Below are 27,789 nucleotides of genomic sequence, written 5' to 3' on the forward strand. Positions count from 1 at the left end.
ACACCTTAGTTAATAGATTTTTAACTACTTAACTTTAAGTAATTTAAATGCTTTTATTTAATAATAAATGGTGATCCAATTCAATCAATAACTTAATTGTTGCTAATTTTAAATGTTATTTTAAATGATAATTAATTTGTTGTATGACAAGAATCAAATATAGGTTTTAGGAATTTGTATTTATTATATATATTTTTATAAATACTTTATTGATATAAAAATCCTTATCCTTCACTTAAGAAATGAAGGATAATTAAATTTGGGCAAGGCACGATGATAGGTTTTGTGGCAAACATGTAATGATAAGTCATTACAGAGCAAGTGTTTGTCAGTTCACTTATTTTACTTTTCGGTTCGCAAGCAGTTTTCAGTTCAAGATTGGTATTAATCAAAACCAGGATTGTTTTCCTCTTTCGAAGTACGTGTGGGCCAACGGGCCCAATTATCCATGGAACATTTTATGTCATTGTCTGGTGGCCCACAAATTAACAAGGATCTGGGCTACAATAACGCTGTTCTTGTATACACAGATTAATACGGATACATATATACATGCAAACAAAGTTTTCAGAATACGAATCCAATATCGAAACAAAATACTTGTCACCACAAAACCGCTATGCCCATTCATGAAAGACAAAATGTTCTTCTCCACATATACCTACGGAGATTATTATAACGCCACACTTTTTTAAAATGTCATTTCAATATATCATAACCATTGTGCTGTATTTGTTATACCAATATTTTAGATTCAATTAGGTTAGGTAGGACCCGTTTTTAATAATAACCCACAATTGAAATAGTACACATTACGAACATTATTAAATATATGTTTGATAAAATATTTAATAAAAAAAAACTTCATTTAATAAACTTGTATTGAGTTATGACTTACGAGGATATGATATCCCGGTTGAATTATTGAGCTTGGGTGGGTCTATATCAGGACTAGGGTTTTGGATTTGATTTAGTGGATGACAAAGTCTGGGCTTGGGGGGGCCTTTTGCCTTTGAGAATGACATCCATTTTTGTGATAGAGAAATTTAGATTCCTGTTTACAAGTAAAATCACTCCCAACAATAATTGTTACTCTTTCTAAAAGAGATACATTTTTTAAATACACGTTCACGGTTATTGTCAGGACCATCAAATTGAGACTTTTCTGTCATTTTTCATGTACTAGTAACAAACTATGCCATTTTCCTCAAACAAAAATCAATGCTCTCTCTCCACCATGGTCCCTCCATTCACATGGATTGAATTTCAGTTCAACTTGAAAGACCCCTTACCTACTTACGAATTCAATTCAGATGCATATAATCATACAATTATTATTCTCCACTTTTTCATACCCCTTATTAGTTATTTTAAACTTTTAAAACAGATAAAAATGATTTGTAAAATTAAATTATGGATATTATAAAACATATTTATTAATATCACATTATTTGAACAAACCTTTTAATATGCTTTTGATTAGTTTTTCCTTAAATAAAATCAAGCATTTGTTTAATACATTGATTAATAATTGTGTTAATACTTGGTCCTTTCATTCCTGAGCTTAAATAAAATTATTCTGATCACTTGACACATAAAAATACACGTGGGATGTGTTGAATTAACGAAAAGCTTATCATCTGTGAGAGAAATTATTTTCAAACAACACATTAAACTCCTCAAGCAATTTCAATCCATCAAAATACCATATCCATTATGTCTTAGTTGTAAACATGCATGGTCATAAAGTGTCATAACTGGGAGTTTAAGATTATGTAGCCTATACTCAGATCTCTGAATTAACTCGCATTAGTTAACATGAAAATAACAAACTGCTGATAGTTTAATAAATGATAATATGATTGGTGAAGTTAGGTATATGAGTCTAAACATGTGAGCAGTCTATATAACTCACGATCTATATGGGTCAAAATCAATAAAAACATATAACATTTTAATGTAATTTTTTTTTGGGTGTAATATATTTAAACTGTGAGCTAAATGGACTTATAGGCTTGTAGGTTAACTGGCGCTAGGCCATTTTTTATAAATATACATATAATTTGCTATGTTTTATTTACTTTCACTGATTTTTGTTTTCATATTTTGTTTCTTCATTTTCAAAACAATACATTTTATTAATTAAACGAGTCAGTCCACTAACTCTCAAGTTAAGGTGTGTCATCCACAAGTAAGTGATCTCACCTCGAATCAAATTGACTCAAACTCAGTCGATCGTTAGGTAAAAAGAAATAGATCTTTTTTCCTTTTAACTCGTATTATATACAGTTTTGCAATTTTATTTATGCTGGAGTACGTATTTGGTTGATGAAGTAATTCCAACACAATTAAAATGCGTATTTTATAATGTATCATATCCGCGAGAGCTACTGGGATTTAAGTGGAAGTTCAATACTACATATTAAATTGAGCCAATTCTCGTTGACCAATCATGGAGTTTATACATTGCATGTAGAAATGATGCAGCAAATCTAATGAAACAGACAGAAGAGCTGAAAGAATATCTTGAACACAAAAAACGGACTCTTGTGAATTAGATCTTCAGAGGCAGCAGAAGCATTTGGATCCATAAGCTAAGTTGGCCTTAGGGAATGACACGATAACATCTTGTTGAAGAATATCTGGGATCAGACACAGTCATTGGTTTGTCTCGACATATACAGTATATATTGTTTTATAAAGTATTATTGTCATCATTTGATGACATTTGTATATCACTAGTGCAAAGGGTGCAGTTTTGGTTCCAAAGTAAAATTAATCAAATTGAAACAAATAAGACAAATAACAAAAGTAAAGTAGTGATTTGGTTATATGCATTAAGGAAAAATCTGGTTGATTTGTTCCCTGTATACATGCCCCATTCAAGAAAAGAAAATCATGAAAACAAACAAGTAGTGAATAGTGAATACCCATTACAAAGTCGACAAATGTAAGAAAACGCACTTTTTTAAAAATATTTTAATTAATTACTTATTTTAAAAAATATAATTCTTATTTTTTAAATTAACTGAAAAATATTTTAAATTATTTTAAATTAATTAATCACAATCAATATATATTAGTATAAACTTGTTGGGCTGAGAGCATGGTGACCAAACTGCCACTGAATAAGACAATACCACCTTGCGATGTGTGGCTATTATAGTTATAACCTCTTGCATACCGTACACGTGGTGGTATATATCACTGAACTTCATCAAGTTATAAATGCTTTATTTGGACCAGGAATAAAATTTTAAAAAATGTAAATAAAAAAATAGAGCAGGTATCTGCTTGGTTTATTTGTGATATTTAAATTTAATTTAACGTATTGTATATGTTTTTAAATAAAATTTATAATTAAAGTTAATGTAGATATTTTTATTTTAAATATATTTTTAGTAATTTAAAATATTTTTGTTAATATATTTCAAATTAGAAATATAATTCATTCAAACAAATGTACATATGAAAAGATAAAATGGAAGCTATGCGTATTACAAATTAAACAATTTAATTCCTCTGAAATAAAAGTGTGTATTTTAAAAGATAAAAATAATTATTAATTATGAAAAATATTAATTAAGACTATAGTAAAATTTATAAAGTTATTAAATTTTAATTGTTAAAATTTTTAATTAAAAATTATAATTATATTTTATTTTTTAAAATATATTCTCTTTATTTAAAAATAAATAAATTATATAGCGGTGAGTAACTACTAACTAGCACCGTGTAAAAAAAAAAAACTTAAAAGCTCACAAGACAATGCAGAAATGAGGAAACACTCATTGAAAACGGTGTGCGAAGGCTGAAAACCGACATTTTTTTTTTGTTTTTTTCACAAGAACTGTTAGTAATAACTTGAGATTAATAATGCTTACAAAGACACTAATGTTTCGAAAAAGTTTAGGAAGTATGAAGAGTTTTGCTGCCAAATATTCGAACGTTGTTGGCTCAATTCTACTGATTACCTTTACAACTTTGGACAAGTTATGACGTGTTTGCATTTTTCTTTTTAAATTATGATTTAGATAAAAGTTATGTCAATAGCGGTTTGTCTAAATCATAATTTGTGGCTTTTTAATTAAAAATCAATCATGTGCCTAACTGTAGAGACTCTTATACTTTCTTATGGACTAATTATTTAAAAAACAAATCAAACTTTTAAAAATAAAGAAATATAACTAGTTTTGTATTATTTTTTAACTTTAATAAATAAATAAAAACATAATATATTGATCTTTGACCAATGGAGAACTCGAGTGCTTCAAACTCTCAGCAGCATAACACGTAAGGAAATGGCAATCTCATGATGAAAAAATCACATGAAATTTCTGGTGAAAGTCTAAAACGGAACCTCATAATAATATTAAGTGCATGCAAGCCAAATGGCCAAAAGACTCTTTATTTTTTCGAAAAATAAAAGAAGAAAGAAACTGCTAACCTATATTTTTTTTTACGTATTTAGGAAATGAATAGAATGAATTAATGTAATAACAGTAATGATATATGAAGGTTTAATATGGATAAATTTTTTAATAAAAAGAAATACAGAATTTAAGTTATAAAATAAATTAATCAAATACTTTTCATAAATTGAAATTGAATTTGTATTTTTATATTATTTTAAAAAAATTTCAATTTAATTTTTCTAAAACTTAAAAAATAAATGTTAATTATTAATTTATGAAAAAATTATTGTTATTTGTACTTACTTTTATATGAATATTCATATAAAAAAATATCTAAATTCAGATAAGAAGATTTTTAAAAAAATATTTTCATATAATTAAATTTATTTATTTCTTATTTCTTATTCAATTTATTTATATATGAAAACTTAAATTTAATATCTTGTTTAAGCGATATTAAATTTCTTGTTACTCGAATCAATCTTTATTAATCATATAATTAAATTTTAGCTACTTATTTTTTTTACATAAAATATTTTTTGTATGAAATTCGTATAAAATGTTTTAATTTTAGTTGTAAATGAGAATTTAGTTTAGGCGCTACATATATGCATTTTTAAGACAAAATTATTGCACTTTTGAACTTTTAGGGGGCAAATATTTGAAGTTGTTGGATTCAGGAGCTGGCAAATATCTTATCCGGACCCTCAAACCCATCACAGGGGTTTATATTGAAATTATGGCCCAGCTACATAAAAAGACAAACTTTTTTAATTGTGAAGCAAACAACATGATGACGTGTACATTCATACCAGAAGTTTTAGTAGAATAAGATAAATTTACTATACTATTGTTAAGGGTTAAGAGTATTAATAAAAATACAAATCTAATTCAACATTTTTTTTATCAACACAAAATATTTATTAAGGAGCACTATAAGTACTCAAAGATAAAATATCAGTTAAATTTGAAGGTGCGTACCGTGGCCACAATTAAACTTTAAAATGTAATGCTTATAATTTTAGTCTTATCAAGGAGGATACAATGTCTTTGACTGAAGATGATAAATTCATTAAGATACACGCAAGATGATTTAAACACTGCCAAATTATGTGCACCTAAAAAAAAACACCGTAATAAATTATCAGATGAATCTACAATGTTCTTTTGCTCAATAATTATTTCGATCCTGTATAATTACAACAAATGTGTCTAGGGATTAAATATACACATACATTTATTTTCTCCATCATTATTAGCAAACGTGTCTATAAAAATTAACATTGAAATTCTTTTCTTGGACTAACTATTCTTAATAATTTATTTCTTAAAAAATAATTTTATAATTATCAATAAATGCAGTGTATGACAAAAAAAAAGATGGAAAAATACATTTGTTAAATATTTATTCGATATTGTAAAACCACACAAAATTTAGAACAAAAAAATTATTAAAGAATAGTTGTAGAATGAAGAAAATATTCAAGTGGAAAAAAGTTTAGACAAAGCTTTTTGTATCCATCTATATTAGTTGTTTATAATTATTGCGTTATAGTCTTAAATTTAATCCAATATTTAATAAAATCATTGTTGATGCAATGACTTCGAGTAATGTTGAGAAACTGAGAGAATCATAAAGTTTATTAACAAAATTGAGAAGCGTGTAACGTTAGTTCACAATGTGTCTTATAATACGAGAAAAATTAATTAATAGTACATTAAAAAAATTAACTGATTACTAACCTCTGTTTAATAGTGGTTAACCTCCCAAATAACTATAACTTCGAAACCAACTGCTAATTCTTCTAATCTATGGTTTGTGATGGATAAAGTGAATAAAATTCAAATATTCAATAAGAAAGTTACATTGGCCAAAAACAATGTACCATGTGAGATCAATCAGTTTCAAATATGGAATAATCAACGATTTTACTGAAATTTTATCCAATCAATATGCTTATTTACTTGACAAGAACGAATAATATCGTTGGCAATGACTAAGAATTTTTACTGAAATTGAATAAGTATTATGAAATTTAATATACATTATAATGATTTTTAAAATTGATAAATTTTATAATTTCAAAGACAGCTATTTTAATTAATATTAATAATATTATATTATATGAAATTAAAAAACAAAATACAATTTAAATAAAATATTTAAATTAAAATTAAATTAAACAAATAAATATTTAATGTTTCGTGACATAATAAAGAAAACGAATATCATTTAAAATACTCGTATTTAAATACTCTTAAAAATAATCTCATTTAAGAATTAAAATTCATAAATTATATACTATCATTTAAGAAAATTAATCTTTAAAAATTTTATTTTAATGATCATAAAGTTATATTTATTTCAATATAATAAGTTTTTAATGATTATTATAAACAATAAAACTCTATAAATATACAATTACACCTACTAAATTTTGAATTTAAACTGAAATAACTTTTATTAGTTAACTCAAGTATTTAATATATATATATATATATATATATATATATATATATATATATATATATATATAAAACCTTTGCTAACATGATAATACATTCGTTTATGCAACACATCAATAAATGAAAACCAACAAAAAAAAAACATATCAAAATATTAAGAAATTATATAAACATTTTAGAATATAATAAAACTTTATTTTGAGAATTAATTTTTAGACAAAAATAATAATATTTTAAAATATATTAAAAATTTATTTGAAAGTTGATTTTAAAAAAATGGAAGAAAATGAAAAAACTTAAGTGCTGTTTATTTATATTTAAAAGTTTTTAAATGAAAGAAAAATAATTTATAAATTTTAAAAAAAATGTAATCTCATATCTTTAAGCTATTTCAATTTAAAAAGTTTTATATTAAAATATATTTTTCTTTTATTCTCCTCTTTTATCTTTCAAACTATTTCATTCTTCTTCCTCTGAACTCCAAGTTTAAAGTATATTATTGATACAAGTTGCTCCTTGTATATCTTTCCTTGCAAATGGCAATTTTTTCTTGTAATACAGCGCAATTTTGGGTTATATCGTATAATATTTTTCCATTCTTACGAGTAAGATTAGTCCTACCAAGGCTCTCCGTTTCTAAGTCCTTAATATTACTTATATATCACTCCAGCAATCACCGTTAGTGTATAGTGTAAACGATTATTAGTTTGGTTTTTCTTGAAACGACAAAGAAAATTTTTATCTATACTAAATTTAATCTAATGTATTGATAGTAGAAAAAAACATTATTATTCGATTATGAATCATTATATAATTACAATTTTTTTAAAATTCTATTTAATTTATTTATAGTATAAGTTTTTTTAGGCCAATAATATATAAAAATTAAATTCACATGTGTATACCAAAAAATTTTAGAAAAATGTTCAATTGATGAAATTTTTACGAAGGCACCCCCAAAGTTACATTTGATATTAATGAAGGGAAAGCGACTAAGCTTTGGAGCTAAAAGAAGACAAATTTGTCCACCGTAAGATGAGCAATTTGGCTCTTTCATGACAAAATCAGTATGTACGACTTCTATTTTCCATGTTTATTATTTTATTTTTTCTCCAATAAATTGATTCAATTTTTTAAAATATTTATACTTATATAACAAAATACTTGATTCACTTAAACCAGCTAAATACTGTAGCACATATCATAAGTTTTCAAACAATTGTAATCCATGAGTTGTACGTACCAATGCTACAGTTTATTCGAAAAGATACAACCTAGCTTAATCGGTATGATTTCTTCTTGTTAAAACCAAATCCTAATGTAAATAATTTAATTAAATATATTAATTAAAATAAATTAATTTTTATTTTTCTACATGTTAAAAGAACTTTTAAAAACAAGAACAATTATAAAATATTTTTATAAGTTTGAAATAAACTTTATATAATGCTCTTTGGAATGTTTTCCAAGTGGTTCATAATGTGTAAGTAAAACGTGTCTGGTTGATAAGATAAGAAACCTTATAATCAGCAGTTTCTTGAAGTTGAGGTTTTCAATTATGTGATTATCATCGAATAATGATAAATTTATGTGTGTGTTATCTTTAAGGGCGAAAAATACAGCGGTCAATTTTTGCACCGGCAAACACTAACACACCAAACATCTATTTCTTTCACTGTAGAGTATCAGTATCAGACATACTTGATGACCTGATCTTGATGACACCCCTCTATATTTCTCTCTCTTCATTTAGGAAAAACAAAACAAAACAATAATAATATAAATATATAAAATAATATTATGCATCTAATTTAATTAAATAAAAAGAAAATATCACAATAATAATTATGTATATAAGTTTTTCGCAGTTTATATATTTATAAATACATAATCTAATTATTAATTATTTATTCATGTTTTCAATAACATATTTTGCATTAAAACACATTAATAAATAAAATATTAACTAATTTTCAAACGATACACTTTTTTAAAAACTTAATTTCTTTTACAAAACATTAAAATTAATGATTCAATTAGTACTAAAAATATCATTTTATTAAGTTTAATAGTTAATGTCATATAGTATTATATATATTATAAATAAATAAAAATCATCCTTCAAAATTATTCAAACAAGCAAATTTTGAATGCACATTTATTAAATGAGTGTAAAAAGGGGAGGGGGGGGGTGTTAAAAAGAGATAAACAAAAAGAAAAGAATAGAGAAGATAGGAAATATGATGGATGAAATGATTGAGAAGAAAAATAATAAAAAATAAGTATAAATATATAATAGTTGTTTTTTTTTTAAATTTAAAAGAATTAAACTTGACGATTCAAAAAAGGGCATCCACAAACCAGAATAATGCAAAGGATGCAGAGCAACAGTGCACACTCCCAAACGAAAAACATAAATACAAAATCTCTTTCAAAACTCGACGAAACCAAAGTTGTGGCTGAGATCCACTCTCTTTCTTCTCAGCACTTCCAAAAAAGGGAACGTACCAAACACACACCCCATTATATCACCACGCGTCCTTCTCCCTCTCTAAGCCAATTAATTAACCCCACTCCTTCACATTCAACTGATTCAAACCCAATTTCTCACTACCCCTTCTCTCACATATCATTGCCACCCCTTTAATTAATCTTCTGAATCTTCATGCACGCGTGAGCCAGCTAGCACTGTTTTAGAAAGCAAAATTATTCTCATTCTTCCATATACCTTTCCCATAACGTAGAGTTTCCAATAATTCATTAATTATTGTTATTCCCAGTTTGAGCACTCACTCTTTCACATACGTAGTGTGTGTGAATTTGGAATTGATGCTCGCGGTGTCACCTTTTAGGAGCACCAAAGATGAAAAAATCCAAGGAGCGATGGAGGGTTTTGCCATGGCAACCACAACCTCAACAAATGATGTTGACTTTGGTGAACTCTCTGAAGGGAACTTATTGGAGAGCATTGATTTTGATGACCTCTTTGTCGGCATCAACGTCGACGGCGATGTCTTGCCGGATTTGGAAATGTTCGGTGAGTTCTCCGTCAGCGCCGCGGAGGAATCGGAGATGAACGACTCGGTGGAGAACAAGGTTGAGAATAATGATACTCAGAATATTGATATTACTACTTCTTCCAAGAAAGAAGATGAAGATAAAACCTCTTGTTGTGCTGCTTCGGGTCAAGACTTGGGGTCAAACCAAGGAGAAGAGATTGTGAGTAAGAGAGATGAATCTGTGGTGGTGAATTCGTCTTTGAAGGAAGGTGGAAAAGGAAGAAAATCTTCATCAGCTCAATCGAAGAATAATAGTAGTAATAATAATAATAATCCTCAAGGGAAGAGAAAAGTCAAGGTATATATAACTTAGATAGTTTAAAGTATATCACTCAAATTCACTTATCTTGTTGCTAGCATTAGTTTCATGCTAGTCATGTGCAAACTGAGATAATTGTTAAGGTTCTGTCACTGTCTCCCTTATGGATCTTGACAAAGTTTGAGAGTCAAAAACTCACGGGTATGTGTAACCGAAGCTGTAGAGAGAGGAGATATTGAGATTGAGGGAAGTGGCAAGAGATTAGTGTTAATTTTAGAAGATTTAGATTGTTAAATTTTTTGCAGGATTTTGGTTTGGAGTAGTGATGCGGTGTATGAATATATATGTGTATGTATATGCACAAATATGTATATATATATATAATTTTTTTTTCCTGGGTTGTGTGTAGGTGGATTGGACCCCAGAATTGCATAGGCGATTTGTGCAAGCTGTGGAACAGCTAGGAGTGGATAAGGCAGTGCCTTCAAGGATTTTGGAGATTATGGGAATTGATTGTCTCACTCGCCATAACATTGCTAGCCACCTTCAAGTACGTTCTCCAACTTGTTATTATTACTCCCTTTGTGCTAATTTCAATCTTTGTATGAATTTCAAGCACCAAGACTCGGAAATTCTAAAAAGAAAAGAGAAAATATATAACATTAAGCTTAGTAATTGTTGATTTAAGCCAGGTAGTTTGTTTGATTCAGTTATATCAAAACACTTAATAATATGAGTATAAATTAAACTTTTCCTTTAACGATATTAATTGTAGCTTCTAATTTTTAATGTATTTTTGAACACGCGCTAATTATTACTTCTGTTTATGGAAAGTCAGTAGAATTTTGAACTTATATTATATGCATGTTGGCCAAAATTGTCCAGGTAAGTGTGCCTGGATTTTATGTTTGTCAGAGGTTAGAAACTCAGATTCAAACGAAAAATAATTCAAAACCAGCATATAAAATAAAGTGAAAAATTATGGGGGACTAGAGTTGTGAAACATGTAGGTTTTAATTTGAATGCAGAAATATAGATCCCATAGAAAGCATTTGCTAGCGCGTGAAGCTGAAGCAGCGAGTTGGAGTCAAAGAAGGCAAATGTATGGGGGAGGAGGGAAGAGAGAGGTAAGTCCCTGGCCAGCACCCATCATGGGGTTCCCTCCCATCAACCCAATGCACCATTTTAGACATCTACATGTATGGGGGCATCCATCCATGGACCAGTCCTTCATGCACATGTGGCCTAAACATCTACCACAGCATTCGCCGCCACCTCCGCCGCCACACTCTTGGGCACCGACGGCAGCTCCACCAGCACCTCAAGATCCTTCCTTTTGGCACGCTCAGCACCAAGGGGTTAATTCTCCAAACTCAAACCCTTGATTCTTTATAGATATTTTGATGAGACTCTAGCTTGGTGCACAAACGGCAATAATTGACACTTAAGACTTCGGATATAGAACAAGCCTTTAATGAATTGGGTTTAAATTCGAGAGTTTGTTATTTAGAAGGATAAAACTAAAGGATTGTATATTAATTAAAATTTTAATTCAGTAATTTGTGATCATGTTAAATATAAATATTTTATTCACATAAAACTTTAATTATTATTTATAAATAATAATAATGTTTAGAGAACAACATATAAAATTATATTATTTAAAAATGTTCATGACAAAAAAATGTTTAAATTAAAAATTAATTGTTACATACTTAATATATTTTTTTATTTTAGTCTATACGTAAAAAAATATTTATAAATTGATCTCAAAATTTTAAGTGTCAATTTTTGTTAAATTAGCTACTGTTTCTGGATTATGAGACATCACGGAATCTCAAATAAGCCAGCAAATAATTCAACAAAATCTAATACTTATATCTTCAACTAACCGTGAGACCAATTTGTTAGCAGCCTTTTATCTAAGTAGAAAAAAAATCCATTATATGTTTATAAATTTTTAATGTAACAAATACTTTTAATTAATAAAAAATGCCATTTTTATACTTAAACTCAGTCATAAAATTTAAAATTAATAAAATCGATGTGTATATATAAATAAAATAATAACTACGTTGCCTTGAATTGTCTAATATATATTTCTTTGAAACAGGCTCCAAACGCACTAATACCAGGAACACCTTGTTTTCCACAACCTCTGACAACAACGGTAACTACTCATATTATATGCACCTTACTATTTTGGAGGCATTTGAGTTGTCGTTTCCTTTGATTTTTGGATCCTTTTAGAAACAAAGAGAGGATTGCCGTATTCAATTATTGTGATATTTAATGGCAACAAGAAATACAAAGCTAAATATGTAGCATAAGTTTGGCTCACTGACCATAGAGGAAATATAAATAACATGCAGAGATTTGGATGTCCACCTGTCCCCGGCATCCCACCCCATGCCATGTACAAACCACCAGATCACGCCACCGCCGTCCCTCCTCCCCGGCCCCTCTTTGATTTCCATCCGGTATCTATTTTTCATTCAATAAATAATTTTATTTCTTTTAAGTAAACTACCCTACTTCTGTCATTATATTCAATTTTATAATTTATTTCAAATGCAATCATAGTATAATAGATTTTATATTATTAGTCTACCACATTATTAACATTCCAGTCTAATTGTGGTATTTTATAATGAATCAGCATAGATTGAATACATCCTGCATGTAATTAACTTGTACAAGTATTGGTTCTCCTGACCATAGCTTCATGTTTCGTTTTCCATCGTTTATATTGCAATGAACACAAGAAAATACATGGAATGGTAGATGTTTAACTGAACTAATGCAATAGTATAAAGTTGTAGGATATAGACAAATATTTATAGACGAAGTTATTATTTTTCACAACTCAATTCTTGTACGCAACTTACATTCTTGTCTCCCTCTTCCTTTCTTTCTTTTTATCATTCAATCTTATCACCTATTATAGTTACAAAAATATTTTTTCACACCCTTAAAAGGATGTAAAATGAAAGTGAAAAAAATATATAAAAAATATGATAAGTGTTGTGATAAAAATGGATATAAAATAAAAAAAAATTGAGAAAATCAAAGTTATTGCATTTATTATTTTATCTCTTCTATATATCATTTTTTAGTTTTTTACTTGTGCATTCCGAGAAGTATGAAATGATTATTTTGTTTAACATTTGAAGAATAGATTACATGACAAGTTAGTTTGTACACCATTTCATTCATTTTCGTTTTACAGTCAAAGGAGAGCATAGACTCAGCCATTGGAGATGTTTTATCAAAACCGTGGCTGCCACTACCTCTTGGACTTAAGGCTCCAGCGCTTGATAGTGTGCTGAGTGAATTACAGAGACAAGGGATTCCAAACATTCCACCCTCTAGTGCTTGAACACCAGTATCCTTTATGGAAGAGGTTCTTCCCTTTCGTTTGGTGTCATGTCCACTTAACCCTAATTCGACGACTTCTCATCCATTAGATGTTGCATTGCATGTATGTTACATCTAAGCTACTATGTGAGTTATTCTTATCTTTCTTCTTCGCTTTTAACAGCAAAGAAAGGAAGAAAAAACTTTGAAGACTTTTTCTAGTTTTCTCACGTGCTATAATGCATGAGTGATTGGTTTCAAGTCTTGGTCATTATAGCCATTTTGTATATGTACTGATGTAAAGGAACTAATTTTTGTATTAATCGGATAAGGTGAGGAAATACCAATAAAGTTCTGTCATCAAATATTTCTCTTTTGGCTAAATGTTGAAGTACTCACTTTAGGTTTTCACATTGATATTCTCACACTATTTTTTTTAAAACTATCCTTCACACCCTACTTTCTATGATAGTAAAATAGAGGGAAACAAATATAGATTTGAATTTTTATCATAAAGCGTGAAGAGTAAGAGATGATACATACAGAGAGAAAGCGAATGTAAAAGAAAAAAAAAAGTATCTTGAAATCATTAAAGAAAAATAGTGTAATGGGTAGTGTTGTGTTATATAAAAACATAAAGAGTGAAATTTAAAGTTGCATGCATAAATATTGCGTAATTATATATTGGTTGAGTTTAGGTAAATTTTTTGAAAAAATATTTATAAGATAAAAAAATAAATTGTATAAGTTAAAAAAATTATTTTCTCAAATTTAAATAAAAAACTCTTAAAATTAAATTTTAATTAATGAAAGAAGTTTGATTTATTTGATTACTTACTGACTTAAATTCGTTGCTTTATTAAAATATTTTAAAATTTAACAAGTATTTAAAAAAAAAATTTAAAGTCATTAAAAATATAATTTAAAACGTATAAAATTATATAGAAACTTAAGGCATATATAATAAATTAATTTCAACGTAATTTAAAAATATAAATTAAAGAAAATCTACGTAAAAATATATAAATTTATTATACTAAACAAAGAAATAATTTTATTTTTATATTCATTTAAATAAAAAAATATTTATTCTCTTTTATTTAATTCATTCACGCAGTCAATTATTTGTTATTTATTTATTTTCTTTCCTCGGCAAAACATAATTTTTGGTACCGTACGCATAGCATCGCTGAGAAAAGATAGATGGACAGGAGAAGAAGGATAGGACGAGTGCTGATAAAATTGAAACAGAAGGAAATTAATGTCCATTAAATGGAACAGTTAAATCTGTTTTTGTTATAAATACATAAAAAAAGTAACATAATATAAAATTTGAATAATAGAAGAAATGATAAAAGTGTTGATACAATGATACCAAGCATGCAGACGATGGCAACAGTAAGTAATGAGGAGGCAGTGGTCCCCGTTGATCCGGAGTCAATAAACCATCAAATCATTCCAAGGCACTTATGGACCCTTGATTTTGACAGTGTGTCATTCGGTGGGTTTCGTGTTTGGAAATATATGTGAGATATACAATATGGTATACACCGATGAACCAAAGAGGTCACGAGGGTACTGTGGTTAATATTTTCGGATTGCCCAAAAAAGGGAGCCACATGATGGAAAAAGGTGGACCCCAGAAGGAGCCTTCAAGGACATGCAAAATGTTCATACGAAATACAAAGGATGAATTCATATTGGGTTAAATGAAAGTGATTTAATTTTAATTCATGAAAACACTTTGACAGGTTCTAAGGGGGAAATGCCTATAACAGGTAAGTTTGAACAAAACTCTCAAGTTAACAGTTTTTAACAATTTGGGATGCACAAAAGTAGAGCTCCCTATCCTTTTTTGAAACCTAAAAATGTTAATTCTATTTATTCTTGTTTTTTTTATCTCTTAAAAGAAAAATTATCCCCTTAATATTATTATTTTTCTTGTTTTAATTTTTTGAAATTAAGAAAAAATGACTATATGAAAAAAATAAACTACAAAAAAACACGTACTACAAGAAAACCAAAGTAACATTTTTTTGGAGTCAAAGAATACCAAAATAACACGACTGTCCATTTAACTCTCACAAGTGTTAAATGCCACGATTTTAATTTGAGCCCAATCCAATGACTAAATCGAACTCCAAAGAAGCCCAAAAGTACTTACATGATTGGCCTAGTCGAGAAATGGATAGTAGCCCATTAAAAAGAAAGGAAAATCCTCGGCAACACGAAACCTTTTCTACTCGATAGACTCGTAAAATTCCCAAGTGTGTATTCTCTTTTTCTGGCACCAACATCTTCACTCCCACTCGCGAGATTTTCGATTGTTTTATGTGGTAGTTCCACTTCAATTCCTCTCTCGTTACCTCGCTTTTAGGGTTTCCAATTTCTTCGCTTCTCCGATGGCGCCTGATCCTAATCGTGCCGGCGCCGGCACTAGTGCCGCCACCAAAGACGACGCCGTGGCGAAGAAGAAGGTCGAAAACGAAGATCTGGTGAGTCCGAAAACTTGGCTTCAAATTTTCACTTGTTCGCTTACTCATTCTAGGACTCAAATTTCTATTAAGCTTTCTGGAGCTGAAAAAACAACAATCGATTGCTTTTTGTGATTATCTCTGCAGTCCGATGAGGATTTGGCGTTGAAGCAGCAACTAGAGTTGTATGTGGAGAGGGTTCAGGATCCCGACCCTGGATTGCAGAAGGTTGCACTTGAGAGCATGAGGTAAACCTAGTTTTGTGCTTGAGGGTTCATATTAATTATGTGGTGAAGTGAACGAATTTTGATTTGAATGGGAGTTTTTAACTATTTTTTTTAATTTTAATTCTGTTTATGAAATCGGAATGGGTGGTTGTATTGTAGGCAAGAAATTCGAACTTCAACAAGCTCTATGACATCGGTTCCTAAACCATTGAAGTTTCTTCGCCCGCATTATGGTACTCTTAAGACATATTATGAAACTATGGGGGACTGTGATTTGAAGGTATAGTTATTCGTGTGTTTGGGTTCTGTCTTTATAAGAAACAGTGGCATGGTATTCTGCTGGTTAACCTATTTGTCTTTCCTCAATGCAGAAGTACTTGGCGGACATATTGTCAGTTTTGGCCCTCACAATGTCTGCTGAGGGAGAACGGGTAAGTTTGCTGTATTAGAAGTTCGAAATCTTTTTGGTGATTGCCTTGGTTGTGTTTAAGCTTGGTGATTCACCTTCATTCTGATGCCTTTGAATAACTTTACTGGTGTTTGTTATATTGACACTTCCCTATGATTCTGTCAGGAGAGCCTGAAGTACAGATTATTGGGTTCTGAGGGTGATATTGGTTCCTGGGGCCACGAGTATGTTAGGTGAGAATAATGTTTTTCAGTGACATTTTTTTTGTTTTTTTTTATGGTTATTGAAGGTTATCACTAGCAAAATTATAATGCTGGTGGTTGAAGTCTGATTGAGGAGTTATCATCAATCTTAATCTTACTGTTTATGTATTTTTTTTTTTTGTTCTCAGGAATCTGGCTGGAGAAATTGCACAAGAATATGCAAAACGACAGGTTGGGCATCTGGCTAACTTAAATGATAATATTTACCACTTCAAAGTTCCTTTAATATGGTATTTTGTGTACTCATAGACTAACAAATAAGCATGAATCCACTTTTCTTGTGTACTTTATATATTGTTGCTTTGATATTGAATAGCCTTTGTGATTTGGATCTGTGTTTAGTAGTGTTAACTATTAAAAATTTATCTGATTGTTTTCCATTTACTGTTTAATTGGAAAATTGATTGCTTTTTCACGCTTTTACAGAGTGAAGAGGCCCCCATTGATGATCTCATGGAACTTGTCCAACAAATAGTTGCTTTTCACATGAAGGTATGATGTAGTGCATTCATTTTGCTAAAAAGATTGTACACTATATAGCATGTAGACACAAGATGATGTGTTAGAAGAAGACTATTATTTATTTTAACTAATTTCAATTGTGCTGCAGCATAATGCAGAACCTGAAGCTGTTGATCTTTTGATGGAGGTAATATGCCAGATCCTTATTTAGATTGTTGCTTAACTACTTAAGATGGTAAACTGAACTTCATTTCTAATACATTTTAATGTCAGGTTGAAGACCTTGATATGCTGGTTGAACATGTTGACAAAACAAATTTTAGAAGGACATGCCTATATCTCACCAGTTCTGCCAGGTAAGTGCAAACAGGCATCATTTTATATAGGTTTTAGGAGAATTCAATTAAATTTATAATGGTGACAAAGAAAGGAAAAATAATAATTTATCATGGAACTTTTGTGGTTCAAAGTTATTTAGTTGGTTTTGCCATCTCACACTCTTTCATTTGATTTTTGATTTCTATGATATCTATATTATTTATTTCTACATTATGCTTCAATTATTTAACAATAAGTGATGTCCAAAGTTATCATCCCGGACTCTTCTAAGTGATAGAGTGATCCAATGCTTTAGAAATGAGAGCTATTGTGAGCTTGAATGGTTGTTGGATCTCTTAATACAGTTATGGCCCTTAGGATACTGGAGATTGAGATTTTTCTGTTCTAGTGAGTAGTGACAGGATAATTGATATGATATGTTTGTATAGTCACATCTGAAGCTGCTGAGTTTGATTTTGAAAACTTGAGGGTGGTATTTAATAATGTAAAGGTTTATGGATGAAGTTTGACTTGCAATGGGAGTGAATATTCTAACTATTTCTTTAGGTGGAGCTATTTTTATTCGTAAAGCATTTTGTGTGGTAAATCAGATGCTCTGCATTGACTTTTGCTTTTATCTGTTATTGTCTGGGGTAAATTGATTCTCTGTGTGTGTCAGAGACAAGATATATTTATATATTTTTTTAATCTTTGTGGTTTTGCAGATACCTCCCTGGACCAGATGATATGTTAGTTTTGGACATTGCTTATTTGATATATCTAAAATTTGAAGAATATCCAAATGCGCTCCAAATTGCATTGTTTATGGATAACCTGCAGGTGTGACACTGAAATTCCTTGTGTCTGTAAAGTCATTTTTAACACTTAAGTGTTTTATTCAATTTCCTATATATATGTATGTATGTACAGAAGTAATTTCTATCTTTTGTTTCTTAAATGATTGTTGTTTGAAACTAACTAGTTGCAGTGTTGTTGACAGTATGTAAGGCAGGTGTTCACGTCCTGTAGTGACGTGCTGCGAAAGAAGCAATTCTGTTACATGCTTGCTCATCATGTAAGTCCTGGATTCTGTGTTACTTTGTGGAAATTTGTGTTGGGTCAAGTTTCCTTGTGTGATATTGAGATATAAAGCTATGTTGAGGTTGGCAAATGACAAAGCTAGAGGGAAACATGCTGAGAAAATTTCACTATCAGATTTATTTTGTGACAGACATTTGTTGTGCTGATTATTATTATTTACATGCAGGGAATTACCTTTGAGCTTGATGAGGAGATGGCTGCAGATGATGAGGACAGAGAAATGTTGCAGGATATCATAAACAATTCCAAGTTGAGTGAAGGATATTTGACCCTTGCTCGTGATATTGAAGTCATGGAGCCAAAGTCTCCTGAGGATATATACAAGGTTTGATTTTTATGATAATTTTAGTTCTACCTTTATTAACTCTAATAGGCATGAGTCTCTATTCATGCATAATTTTACATCTAGCCTGAGATGTAATTATAACTTACTAAATTATGGTTCAATTTAATGAAATAATCTACAAGTGAATACGATTTTTTTTCATGTCAGTTTTGAAGCGTGCATTATTGTTCATGTCCTTTCTAGGATTTTATTGATAATTATATTTGGATTGTAGAACTGTTGATTCTGATTTGTTATAATCTTTGTCGAATAACACCTTGCTATATAATTGCCTTATTCCTTTATTTTAAATGTTTTGATACAAAGTTAACTTGGTACATTATCTAATAAAATTTCACATATGAAATTTTGTTGCTAATTTCATAAGTGGAACAATTGATTCTGATATGATGGATTCCCTTGATATAGTTTGTTGCCTTACTATACAGAGCCTAGATTAGTAATCGGAAGAATTTATGTTAAGTTGGTCAACACTGATGTCACATAGAATGTTATTTGAATTTTAAAAAATCAGGTGTCGATGTTTGTTTGTGTCAATCTTCTTTGGTTGCAATTTGCAGTTTGGTTACTTAGGGTTTAGGCTCTAATTTTTTGTTTGAGGTGCTCTTCCTTGCTAAAGCAGCAGCTGCATCTTCTGATGCTTCTTGTCTTTCAGAAAAGATGCCTGTACTGTGTTGCTTTATATTGACAACAGTTGTATTGCCAATAAGATAAACTTGTGCAACCTGTTGCAAGATGTTTGTATTGGCTGAAATTTTATCGCCATTGTGCTCATATTCCATGTTTCAGAAAAACAATGTTTCTAGGTATGCTAGTTTTTGTCTCTAGTGTGCCATTTGTTGATTTGCTTTCAACCTTATGATTCACTTTGCTTGGTTTTTCCTAGGCACACTTGCTTGATGGCCGGGCTAGTGCTGGTGCAAGTGTTGATTCAGCTAGACAGAACCTTGCTGCTACTTTTGTTAATGCATTTGTAAATGCTGGCTTTGGTCAGGTACAATACATTTCATATTTCAAGATTCTTTATTTGTATTTGTTGTGATTTTGGAGTAATGATATCTCCTGTTGTTCTACTTTGTCCCTTCCCATTTTTGTTGCACAGGATAAGTTAATGACTGTTCCATCAGATTCTTCCAGTAGTGGTTCTTCTGGAAATTGGCTTTTCAAAAATAAGGAACATGGGAAGACCAGTGCTGCAGCTAGTCTGGTATTCATTTTCATACTGAATCATAATTTTCTCTTATATGTTGTGTGGACCATATAAATTTCATTTGCAATGCTTATGTATTGTAACAGGGGATGATTTTACTCTGGGATGTTGACTCCGGATTAGCTCAACTTGACAAATACTTCCATAGTAATGATAACCATGTCATTGCTGGTGCATTATTGGGAGTTGGAATTGTAAATTGCGGTATCAAGAATGACTGTGATCCTGTGAGTTACTTCTATCCTTTGCTGGGTCAATGAGTGTATGGCATATATCTCTTTAGTTTCTATGTTAGATCTTATTTGATTCCTTTTTAGGCAATGGCACTTCTAGGCGACTATACAGACAAAGAAGACACTTCAATTCGGATCGGTGCAATTATGGGGTTGGGAATTGCATATGCTGGTTCCCAAAACGAGCAGGTGAACCATTGCTCTTTTTAATTTTTGAAAATTTTTTCTAGTAATATTATTTGTTGAGATAAACATTGCTTTTCTATTTGCAAATGTAAATTTTTATTTTATTTTTTTAAATTTGATTCTTGCTTCTTCCAGTTACGTTATAAATTGGCGCCTATATTGAATGATGCTAAAGCTTCACTTGATGTGATTGCTTTCACCGCAATTTCTTTGGGCTTGATATATGTGGGTTCTTGCAATGAGGAAGTTGCTCAAGCAATTATATTTGCACTAATGGACCGGAGTGAGTCAGAGTTGGGAGAGCCCCTTACGCGACTTTTACCTCTTGGCCTTGGTCTTCTATATCTTGGGAAGCAGGTATTTAGACGTTTGGCTGTGTCAATTGTCTTTGATTTTAGAATTATAGATTAATTCCTTTTCACATCATTAATCTTATTTCTTCAATATCTGAATATTAATTGATGGTTGAGGGTTTTGCTATTAGGTGTGGTCAAAGTTGTTATGGTGTTATATTCACTCTTTGCATTGTGCTTGGTGACTACAGGATAGTGTTGAGGCAACTGCTGAAGTTTCAAAGACTTTTAATGAAAAAATTAGAAAGTATTGTGACATGACACTACTATCATGTGCCTATGCAGGAACTGGGAACGTTCTCAAGGTACGAAGATCTAATGATGAAGTAGTTATGATGTTTTCTAAAGAAGAAATCACGACACTTTTTTATATATATAATTGTTGTGCTTCTTTCATGCAGGTTCAAAATCTCTTGGGTCATTGTTCACAACATCTTGATAAAGGAGAAACACACCAAGGTCCTGCTGTGCTTGGAATTGCTATGGTAGCAATGGCTGAAGAATTAGGACTTGAAATGGCAATTAGATCATTAGAACATCTTCTTCAGTATGGAGAGCAGAATATTCGCCGAGCAGTTCCTTTGGCACTTGGTCTATTGTGTATATCAAATCCAAAGGTAAAATGGGTCCTTTTAGTGTCTCACTGGCAGTGTTATTATTTAAGTGTGTGAAGCGCATTATTACCTTACTCTGAAAAGAACCATGTTAAAACTCTTATTGTGGCTGCAAGGTGCCACCTTTGATCACTTCTGCTAACTTTTTACTGGACCATCCAGGTCAATGTTATGGATACTTTAAGCAGACTTAGCCATGATACCGATTCAGAAGTAGCTATGGTAAGGTGTTAGAGCCTCTTCAGTTTAGACATTTTGATCTGTATCTTTTGCTTATTTATAGCTAAAACAATTTACATGTTTCAGGCGGCAGTTATCTCCTTGGGTCTAATAGGTGCTGGAACCAACAATGCTCGAATTGCTGGAATGCTTCGCAATCTATCTAGCTATTACTACAAGGACACCAGCCTTCTATTTTGCGTAAGCTTTCTCTAAGTTGTCCTTATTTTCTAATTTTCTTTGTTTCATTGTTACCCATTCTTTTACTTTATGTACAGGTGCGGATTGCCCAAGGTCTTGTACATTTGGGAAAGGGCTTGTTAACGCTTAATCCATATCATTCTGATCGCTTCCTACTATCGCCGTAAGTAACTTTTATCAGCCTTCCAACTTGGTGACTTAAGAATAATTCGTAAAGCTTTGCTGTAATTTTTTCTAATTGACATTTCGTTTCATTTTTACAGGACAGCGCTTGCTGGATTAATTACAATGTTACATGCATGCCTCGATATGAAAGCTATCGTATTGGGAAAATATCACTATGTTCTCTACTTCCTCGTTTTGGCAATGCAGGTTTGTTTGAGTCTCATTTCCTCTTCCACTAGATTGACTCCTCCCCCTCCTCCATTTTAAACCATTCTCAGTTACTTTTTATTGCTACAGCCAAGGATGTTGTTGACTGTGGATGAGAACTTGAAGCCTCTATCAGTGCCTGTTCGGGTTGGCCAAGCAGTAGATGTTGTTGGACAGGCAGGTCGTCCAAAGACAATCACAGGCTTTCAGACACACTCCACCCCTGTTCTCCTGGCTGCTGGGGACAGGGCAGAGTTGGCAACGGAAAAGTAAATATACCAGTGCCTTCAAATTTTACAAACAGGCATATATTGTCTTTCTAATATACTAACTATTTATTTTTTATGCAGATATATTCCTCTATCGCCAATTCTTGAAGGTTTTGTAATTTTGAAGGAGAATCCTGATTATAGGGAAGAGTGAGGACCGTGGGAATGCCTGTTTTTTTTTGTTCGAGTATCTGAACAGTATTTAGTTAAAATCTTACGCTTGAACATTTGTGTCAAAAATGTAGAAGTAATTATTTAAAATCATTCCTTCGTTTGGATATAAAAATGTTCAGAGAATATTTTAGCTCGACAGTTTTTAATTTCTATTGATTGAGCATATTCTTACACGAGTGCTTTGGTCATGTATAACCATGATATCGATTAATTCGAAAGATAATTCTTGCGGTGCTGAAATATTTTTATTTTATAATCTTAGTATGGTCGATTATCCCCATGAAATTGACACGCGAAGCATTATATTTAACTAAAGAATTATATTTCTGCAGTTATACCTAATTGTAGCAATTGACACTTAAAAGGAGAAAGGATAACTATAATCTAAGTGTGAATAATTATTATAAATGAATATTATTGCGTTTCACAATATAATTATGAAATATTTTTCCTTTGACAAGAGAAAAGGACCTATAATTTATGTTCAATGGATAATTGTCTAATCTGTTTTACATAAGACCAGAATAATGTGTACTGGGGCAATTCTATATTTGCAAATGTCATCCTCTTTGGAATGTTTTTCATAGTATATGATAATGCATGAAAGCAACCTTGGTTTCTGTCACATTTAGATTTACCTTTAAAACGGACGAGTGACTATTTCACTAGTGGCATAATTTTATCATTGATCATAATTGGTTGGAGGGTTGGTGGCAAGAGGGATTTTCACTACACTCCACACTTGCAAAAGCATTCATGAACTGTTTATTTTATAGCCTTGGTAACAAATGGAACGAAACCAAAAAATAAAATAAAATAAACTTTTCAATTTTTTTAATGAAAATTTATAGAGATGGGGTCCCAGTTCAAGAAGAGACACTCACTTATGTACGAGATCCTATCTCATATCTTCCCCTTGCAGTTTAAACACAGTTTAATTAACTATAAGATAGTTTCAATCTTTAGGTATTGATGGAATCAATCTTTCACGAATTGGCAGTGATCCACTGAATACTTCTTCTATCATATAAAGGCTTGTCAACAAATAGAAACTAGCAGCGAATAGCAAGTCAAGCGAAAGGAAGTTATTGGATTAGTTCTTCCTCTTCAACAAAACCACGAATAACAATGATATGCTATTATATGCTCACACAATACAAGGTTTATAATTTCAATATTATTTCACTTCTTTGAACTCGTAGTCTATAGGCTCTAACGTGGTAATTTCTTTTTGCAACTCCTTCTATAACTCTTTTTTTTTTTTTTTGTATTTTTAAACTAATTTTTAAAATATATTAATTACTTCTAAAAATTAAATTTCCAAGTGGATGAGTGGTGCAAAACGAAACTACCCTCTATTAGAGGACCTCTAACATGAGTCATGTTTAAGCCGAAAACTAATGAACTTGGATCTTCGTTGATTAAACTTATAGCCCAAGCAACCATTGGGCTATGACCCAAACCGGAGAACGGTGAAAGAGTCGCAGTTTCAGTCACGCAACACAAGAGGGTTCTACCAAAAAAAATAAAAATCCGGGTTAGGGCTTTGGATTTTGTAGAACCCTACGCCAATCTGAAACAATTCCGATCACGCAAAATGGCCTCCGTCGCCGCCAGATCAATATTCCGATCATTCTCCGCCGGCCGGTCTGCATTTCGTGTTGCCTCAGAAGCCAAATCGGCGCGTTCTCCATTTCGCATCGCCTCCAATAGATCTCTCTCACAGTCCCAATCCACTCTCAGGTAATAATAATCAGTACTCGTATTCGTGCATTGCACAGAAACTTCTTGCTCTTGTTTTTCTACTTCATCGTCTAAATTCACTGTTAATTAATTTGCAATAATTGCTTGCCTTGTGCTGTGTGCTGTTCGTGTGATAAGGTTCCCTGTTGAATTGAGTTCCTGTGTGGAATCGATGATGCCGTACCACACGGCCACTGCTTCTGCACTCATGAATTCTATGCTCGCGATTTCAACCCGCACCTGCGCCTGGCTTCCTGAAGGTATCGTCAATCATACTACACTTTTAGGATATTAAATGCGTTTATGTGAAATGTTGTATGGATTTGATTTAGTTAGTGGCATTGTTGGCTCTACACAAATCAGAAATGACTCGCCACAGGTTATTCTTTTGTATTTGATTCCTCTACAATGAGAGGTGCGCTTTATAAGAGATTGGAAAATCAGGCTGTAGAGTGTAGATTTTAACAACATAATAATTTGTTGGATATACGCGTATATTTTATTATAATCACAGTGGTTGATTTTTCATTGTGCTAATGGTAAAATGCACGTAAAGAGGAGCTAAATATTATTGCTTTTCCAGTTATTTGGGGTATTCAATGTTAGTAAGATTATTTGTTGAAAAGGGATTCAGAAGATATTCTGCAGTTTTTTTTGTCATAGAAAATATTAAAATTAGAACTAGGAAAAGAAATCGTGTATGTATAGTGATCCTGTGATCCCTCTCTTTAGGTTAACTAGTGTATGTTCATTTTGATTTCCTGACGATTGGATTTTACTTTTGAATTAGGTAGCTAGCAACTCTAGAAAACCTTGATGTTCTTTCTACAATTAATTTTCGGGTATGTTTTCTTTCGATTCTTGAGTCTTGTGAGATTTAATATATGATGATGATGATGGTGCATTCAATTTATATGCCTGATCTAATATCACCATAGTCAAAAGGCATTTTGTCTATCTGACGCTTTGACCATGTGTTTCTATAACTACTAATCCTGTATCTAAGAATGATGGATTAGTTTATTCCCTGCTTCATCTGTTTGCCTCCACCTAGCCACTAAATCTTTAGTGAAGCAAATACACACTCCTTTTGTTTGTAGGCCAAAAGCAGACTACTTGAAGATCAGGAAGCATAAATGGGATTGCTGGGACTTTCTTTGATATGTTCAGCTTTAAAAAAGATTTTGTTGCTACTAGGATTAATTTTCTCGGCGTCTATTACTAATTATTTAACATTATTTAGAGCACATTTGTGCTCTTCTGGATTTGTGATATTTCATTATGAAGAACACTTGTTTTTTGTCTATTTGCGAATCGTATTGTCCAATGTTTATGCACTTTGAAAACAATTATCACTTGTCAGGCAATTGGAAAAAAAATGGCTTTGTTTTCTTGTGGGTCCTTACTTTACATATAAACATATCTTTCTGAGAAATTATTGACAGAAAAGATTGACATAAAATACTCCTCCACTCTGTTATGATGGATTTTTTAAAATTCATACCTATCTGTCTTATATGATTGTGCTACTGATATTCTGTTATAATAACCATATTGCTGTATTTCAATAGTGAGATAAGGTTTGGTTGTTGTTGTTGTTTATGTTATGTTGCATCATATAGGTTCAATCGGTAATTAAGGGGTATAGTTATAGTATATCAGATTTTGTAAGGTTTAAGAAGATTCAAGCAAACTTTTGCATTAAAATCATCAATGCATGAAAATTTCAGCTGAAAAAAAAATCAGGACTTTTGAGTTAGCCACTGTAGGGTCGAGTCTCAAAAAGGAATTGTAAAACCTAGACCAGATGTACTTCATTTTCTTTCTATTTCAGATGCATGAAAGGATGCATGTTATTTTTTACTGTAGTGCCTAAAGGAAAATAAGTTGAAAATGCGGACTGCAAAGTACTGTTAAAGTTTCATCGTGTTTTTCCAATTTCCATGTTAATTAAGAATTTTCCTATTGAATCACCTTGGGATATTCAGTGAATGTAGGATTCTATGTAGTGACATTTATGTAATTCCAATATAATGATGCTTCATTACTAGGAATCTAAGACTAATTCAAATGTACATTAAACATCCTTCCCTTGACTCACTTTTACCCTTGTCAATGACTTGGGTCTGATGAGATGTGTATCTGCTCTTGGCTGGCTAGATTCAGATACTGACATTTTTATGCGAACTTCTGTTGAATGGAAGACTTTTTATTGACGTGGAAACTTGTTTATCTCTGGACTGTTATCTTTTTTTTGTTTTGGTATTAGGCTGTCATGTTAGTTATGTTTCATTGTTACTATTTTTGTTTTTACTTTCTGAAGGAGAGGGGTCATGATGTTTGATAACTACGGAATGCAATAAAGATTATGCTCAAAATGTACGTGGTGATTACCAAAGTTGGACTGTTTTTTTTTTTTTTTTTTTTTTTTTTTTCATTTTGTAGTTCAAATATAATGTAATTTGACTTTTGAATACTTGAATTCTTAAATTGTAGGTTTCTGCCAATACCCCACGTCTCCCCTCTTTCAAGTTCTGATTCAATATTTTGCTTGTATAGGTCTGTGAACACCCCTAAAAGCAACTTTGGCTTGCAGAATTATGCTTGTCACTTTTGTTTCCAGAAATTGTGTCTGCCTTCAATATTAGAAGACTGTTTGCCACCTTTTACCCTCAGAATTGTGCTCAATTTCCTCGTAAAGGTTTTAGCATCTCAATCAGGCACGAGATTATGTTTTGGAAGTCAAACTCTGATTTTTGTTTCAGTCTGCAAAGTCTATGGAGTTACCCGATTATTGTATTTTAACATAAAGTTGATTGGTTCATGTATCCCGGATAATCTTTCACTTTTGTTCAATTTGTGGTGGCATAATTTTGTAGGTATTATTTTCAACAAATAAGACAAATTTGTATCTCATCAGAAGATAAGCCATGCCCTGGCTCTATTCTATCCACTATCTTTTTCAATCTGTGTTTGCTATCTAGTTTCCGATAGAATTGCCAAATCAAGTCATTAGAGTGATTAAATGTTTCCAAAATTCATTATGATTAAATGTTTCA

General features: G+C 31.1%; 3 protein-coding genes across 10 annotated transcripts; all 3 read left to right on the forward strand.

The window, feature by feature from the left end:
* The first annotated feature begins 9,330 nt into the window (after window positions 1-9,330).
* Window positions 9,331-13,817, forward strand: LOC113858121 (transcription activator GLK1-like). Of its 2 annotated transcripts, none has more exons than XM_027490602.1 (6): window positions 9,331-10,238; window positions 10,609-10,749; window positions 11,228-11,557; window positions 12,313-12,369; window positions 12,572-12,679; window positions 13,429-13,817. In XM_027490602.1, the coding sequence occupies exons 1-6, from the start codon at window positions 9,711-9,713 to the stop codon at window positions 13,576-13,578; spliced, it is 1,314 nt and encodes a 437-aa protein (XP_027346403.1). In that variant the 5' UTR covers window positions 9,331-9,710; the 3' UTR covers window positions 13,579-13,817. The 2 variants fall into 2 exon arrangements, with proteins under 2 accessions (XP_027346403.1, XP_027346402.1); XM_027490601.1 differs by having other exon boundaries at window positions 9,338-10,238; window positions 11,228-11,552; window positions 12,308-12,369.
* Window positions 13,818-15,785: 1,968 nt separating this feature from the next.
* On the forward strand, window positions 15,786-23,264 carry LOC113857885 (26S proteasome non-ATPase regulatory subunit 2 homolog A). 3 transcript variants are annotated; one of them, XM_027490151.1, is made up of 25 exons: window positions 15,786-16,051; window positions 16,178-16,278; window positions 16,417-16,537; window positions 16,629-16,688; window positions 16,832-16,899; window positions 17,058-17,100; window positions 17,356-17,421; window positions 17,540-17,578; window positions 17,665-17,747; window positions 18,435-18,549; window positions 18,710-18,784; window positions 18,977-19,135; window positions 20,043-20,150; window positions 20,259-20,363; window positions 20,453-20,593; window positions 20,684-20,788; window positions 20,921-21,142; window positions 21,330-21,443; window positions 21,540-21,755; window positions 21,915-21,974; window positions 22,059-22,172; window positions 22,250-22,335; window positions 22,436-22,544; window positions 22,635-22,813; window positions 22,895-23,264. In XM_027490151.1, the coding sequence occupies exons 1-25, from the start codon at window positions 15,959-15,961 to the stop codon at window positions 22,965-22,967; spliced, it is 2,655 nt and encodes an 884-aa protein (XP_027345952.1). In that variant the 5' UTR covers window positions 15,786-15,958; the 3' UTR covers window positions 22,968-23,264. The 3 variants fall into 3 exon arrangements, 2 of the variants coding, with proteins under 2 accessions (XP_027345952.1, XP_027345953.1); XM_027490152.1 differs by having other exon boundaries at window positions 15,822-16,051; window positions 16,417-16,503; window positions 16,644-16,688; window positions 22,895-23,223; XR_003503315.1 differs by having other exon boundaries at window positions 15,829-16,051; window positions 22,616-22,813; window positions 22,895-23,223.
* A 1,265-nt stretch (window positions 23,265-24,529) lies between these two features.
* Window positions 24,530-27,693, forward strand: LOC113857746 (protein NUCLEAR FUSION DEFECTIVE 6, chloroplastic/mitochondrial-like). Of its 5 annotated transcripts, none has more exons than XM_027489925.1 (4): window positions 24,532-24,730; window positions 24,869-24,990; window positions 25,521-25,572; window positions 27,290-27,567. In XM_027489925.1, the coding sequence occupies exons 1-3, from the start codon at window positions 24,585-24,587 to the stop codon at window positions 25,526-25,528; spliced, it is 276 nt and encodes a 91-aa protein (XP_027345726.1). In that variant the 5' UTR covers window positions 24,532-24,584; the 3' UTR covers window positions 25,529-25,572; window positions 27,290-27,567. The 5 variants fall into 5 exon arrangements, with proteins under 5 accessions (XP_027345725.1, XP_027345726.1, XP_027345723.1 ...); XM_027489922.1 differs by lacking the exon at window positions 25,521-25,572 and adding an exon at window positions 27,054-27,109; XM_027489923.1 differs by lacking the exon at window positions 27,290-27,567 and adding an exon at window positions 25,831-25,923.
* Window positions 27,694-27,789: the final 96 nt, after the last annotated feature.

Source organism: Abrus precatorius, unplaced genomic scaffold (assembly GCF_003935025.1).
Source record: "Abrus precatorius isolate BTA unplaced genomic scaffold, Abrus_2018 Scaffold2, whole genome shotgun sequence".
In the NCBI taxonomy this organism is placed as follows: Eukaryota; Viridiplantae; Streptophyta; class Magnoliopsida; order Fabales; family Fabaceae; genus Abrus; species Abrus precatorius.

Excerpts from the sequence above, each read along its gene's own strand:
- LOC113858121 (XM_027490602.1), top strand. The coding sequence starts at position 9,711 with ATGCTCGCGGTGTCACCTTTTAGGAGCACCAAAGATGAAAAAATCCAA. Across the intron at positions 10,239-10,608 it reads AAGGGAAGAGAAAAGTCAAG|GTGGATTGGACCCCAGAATT; the intron begins GTATATATAACT and ends GGTTGTGTGTAG. Across the intron at positions 12,680-13,428 it reads CCCTCTTTGATTTCCATCCG|TCAAAGGAGAGCATAGACTC; the intron begins GTATCTATTTTT and ends TTCGTTTTACAG.
- LOC113857885 (XM_027490151.1), top strand. The coding sequence starts at position 15,959 with ATGGCGCCTGATCCTAATCGTGCCGGCGCCGGCACTAGTGCCGCCACC. Across the intron at positions 17,748-18,434 it reads TATCTCACCAGTTCTGCCAG|ATACCTCCCTGGACCAGATG; the intron begins GTAAGTGCAAAC and ends GTGGTTTTGCAG. Across the intron at positions 20,789-20,920 it reads CTGGTTCCCAAAACGAGCAG|TTACGTTATAAATTGGCGCC; the intron begins GTGAACCATTGC and ends TGCTTCTTCCAG.
- LOC113857746 (XM_027489921.1), top strand. The coding sequence starts at position 24,585 with ATGGCCTCCGTCGCCGCCAGATCAATATTCCGATCATTCTCCGCCGGC. Across the intron at positions 24,731-24,868 it reads CAGTCCCAATCCACTCTCAG|GTTCCCTGTTGAATTGAGTT; the intron begins GTAATAATAATC and ends TCGTGTGATAAG. Across the intron at positions 24,991-25,830 it reads CTGCGCCTGGCTTCCTGAAG|GCCAAAAGCAGACTACTTGA; the intron begins GTATCGTCAATC and ends TTTTGTTTGTAG.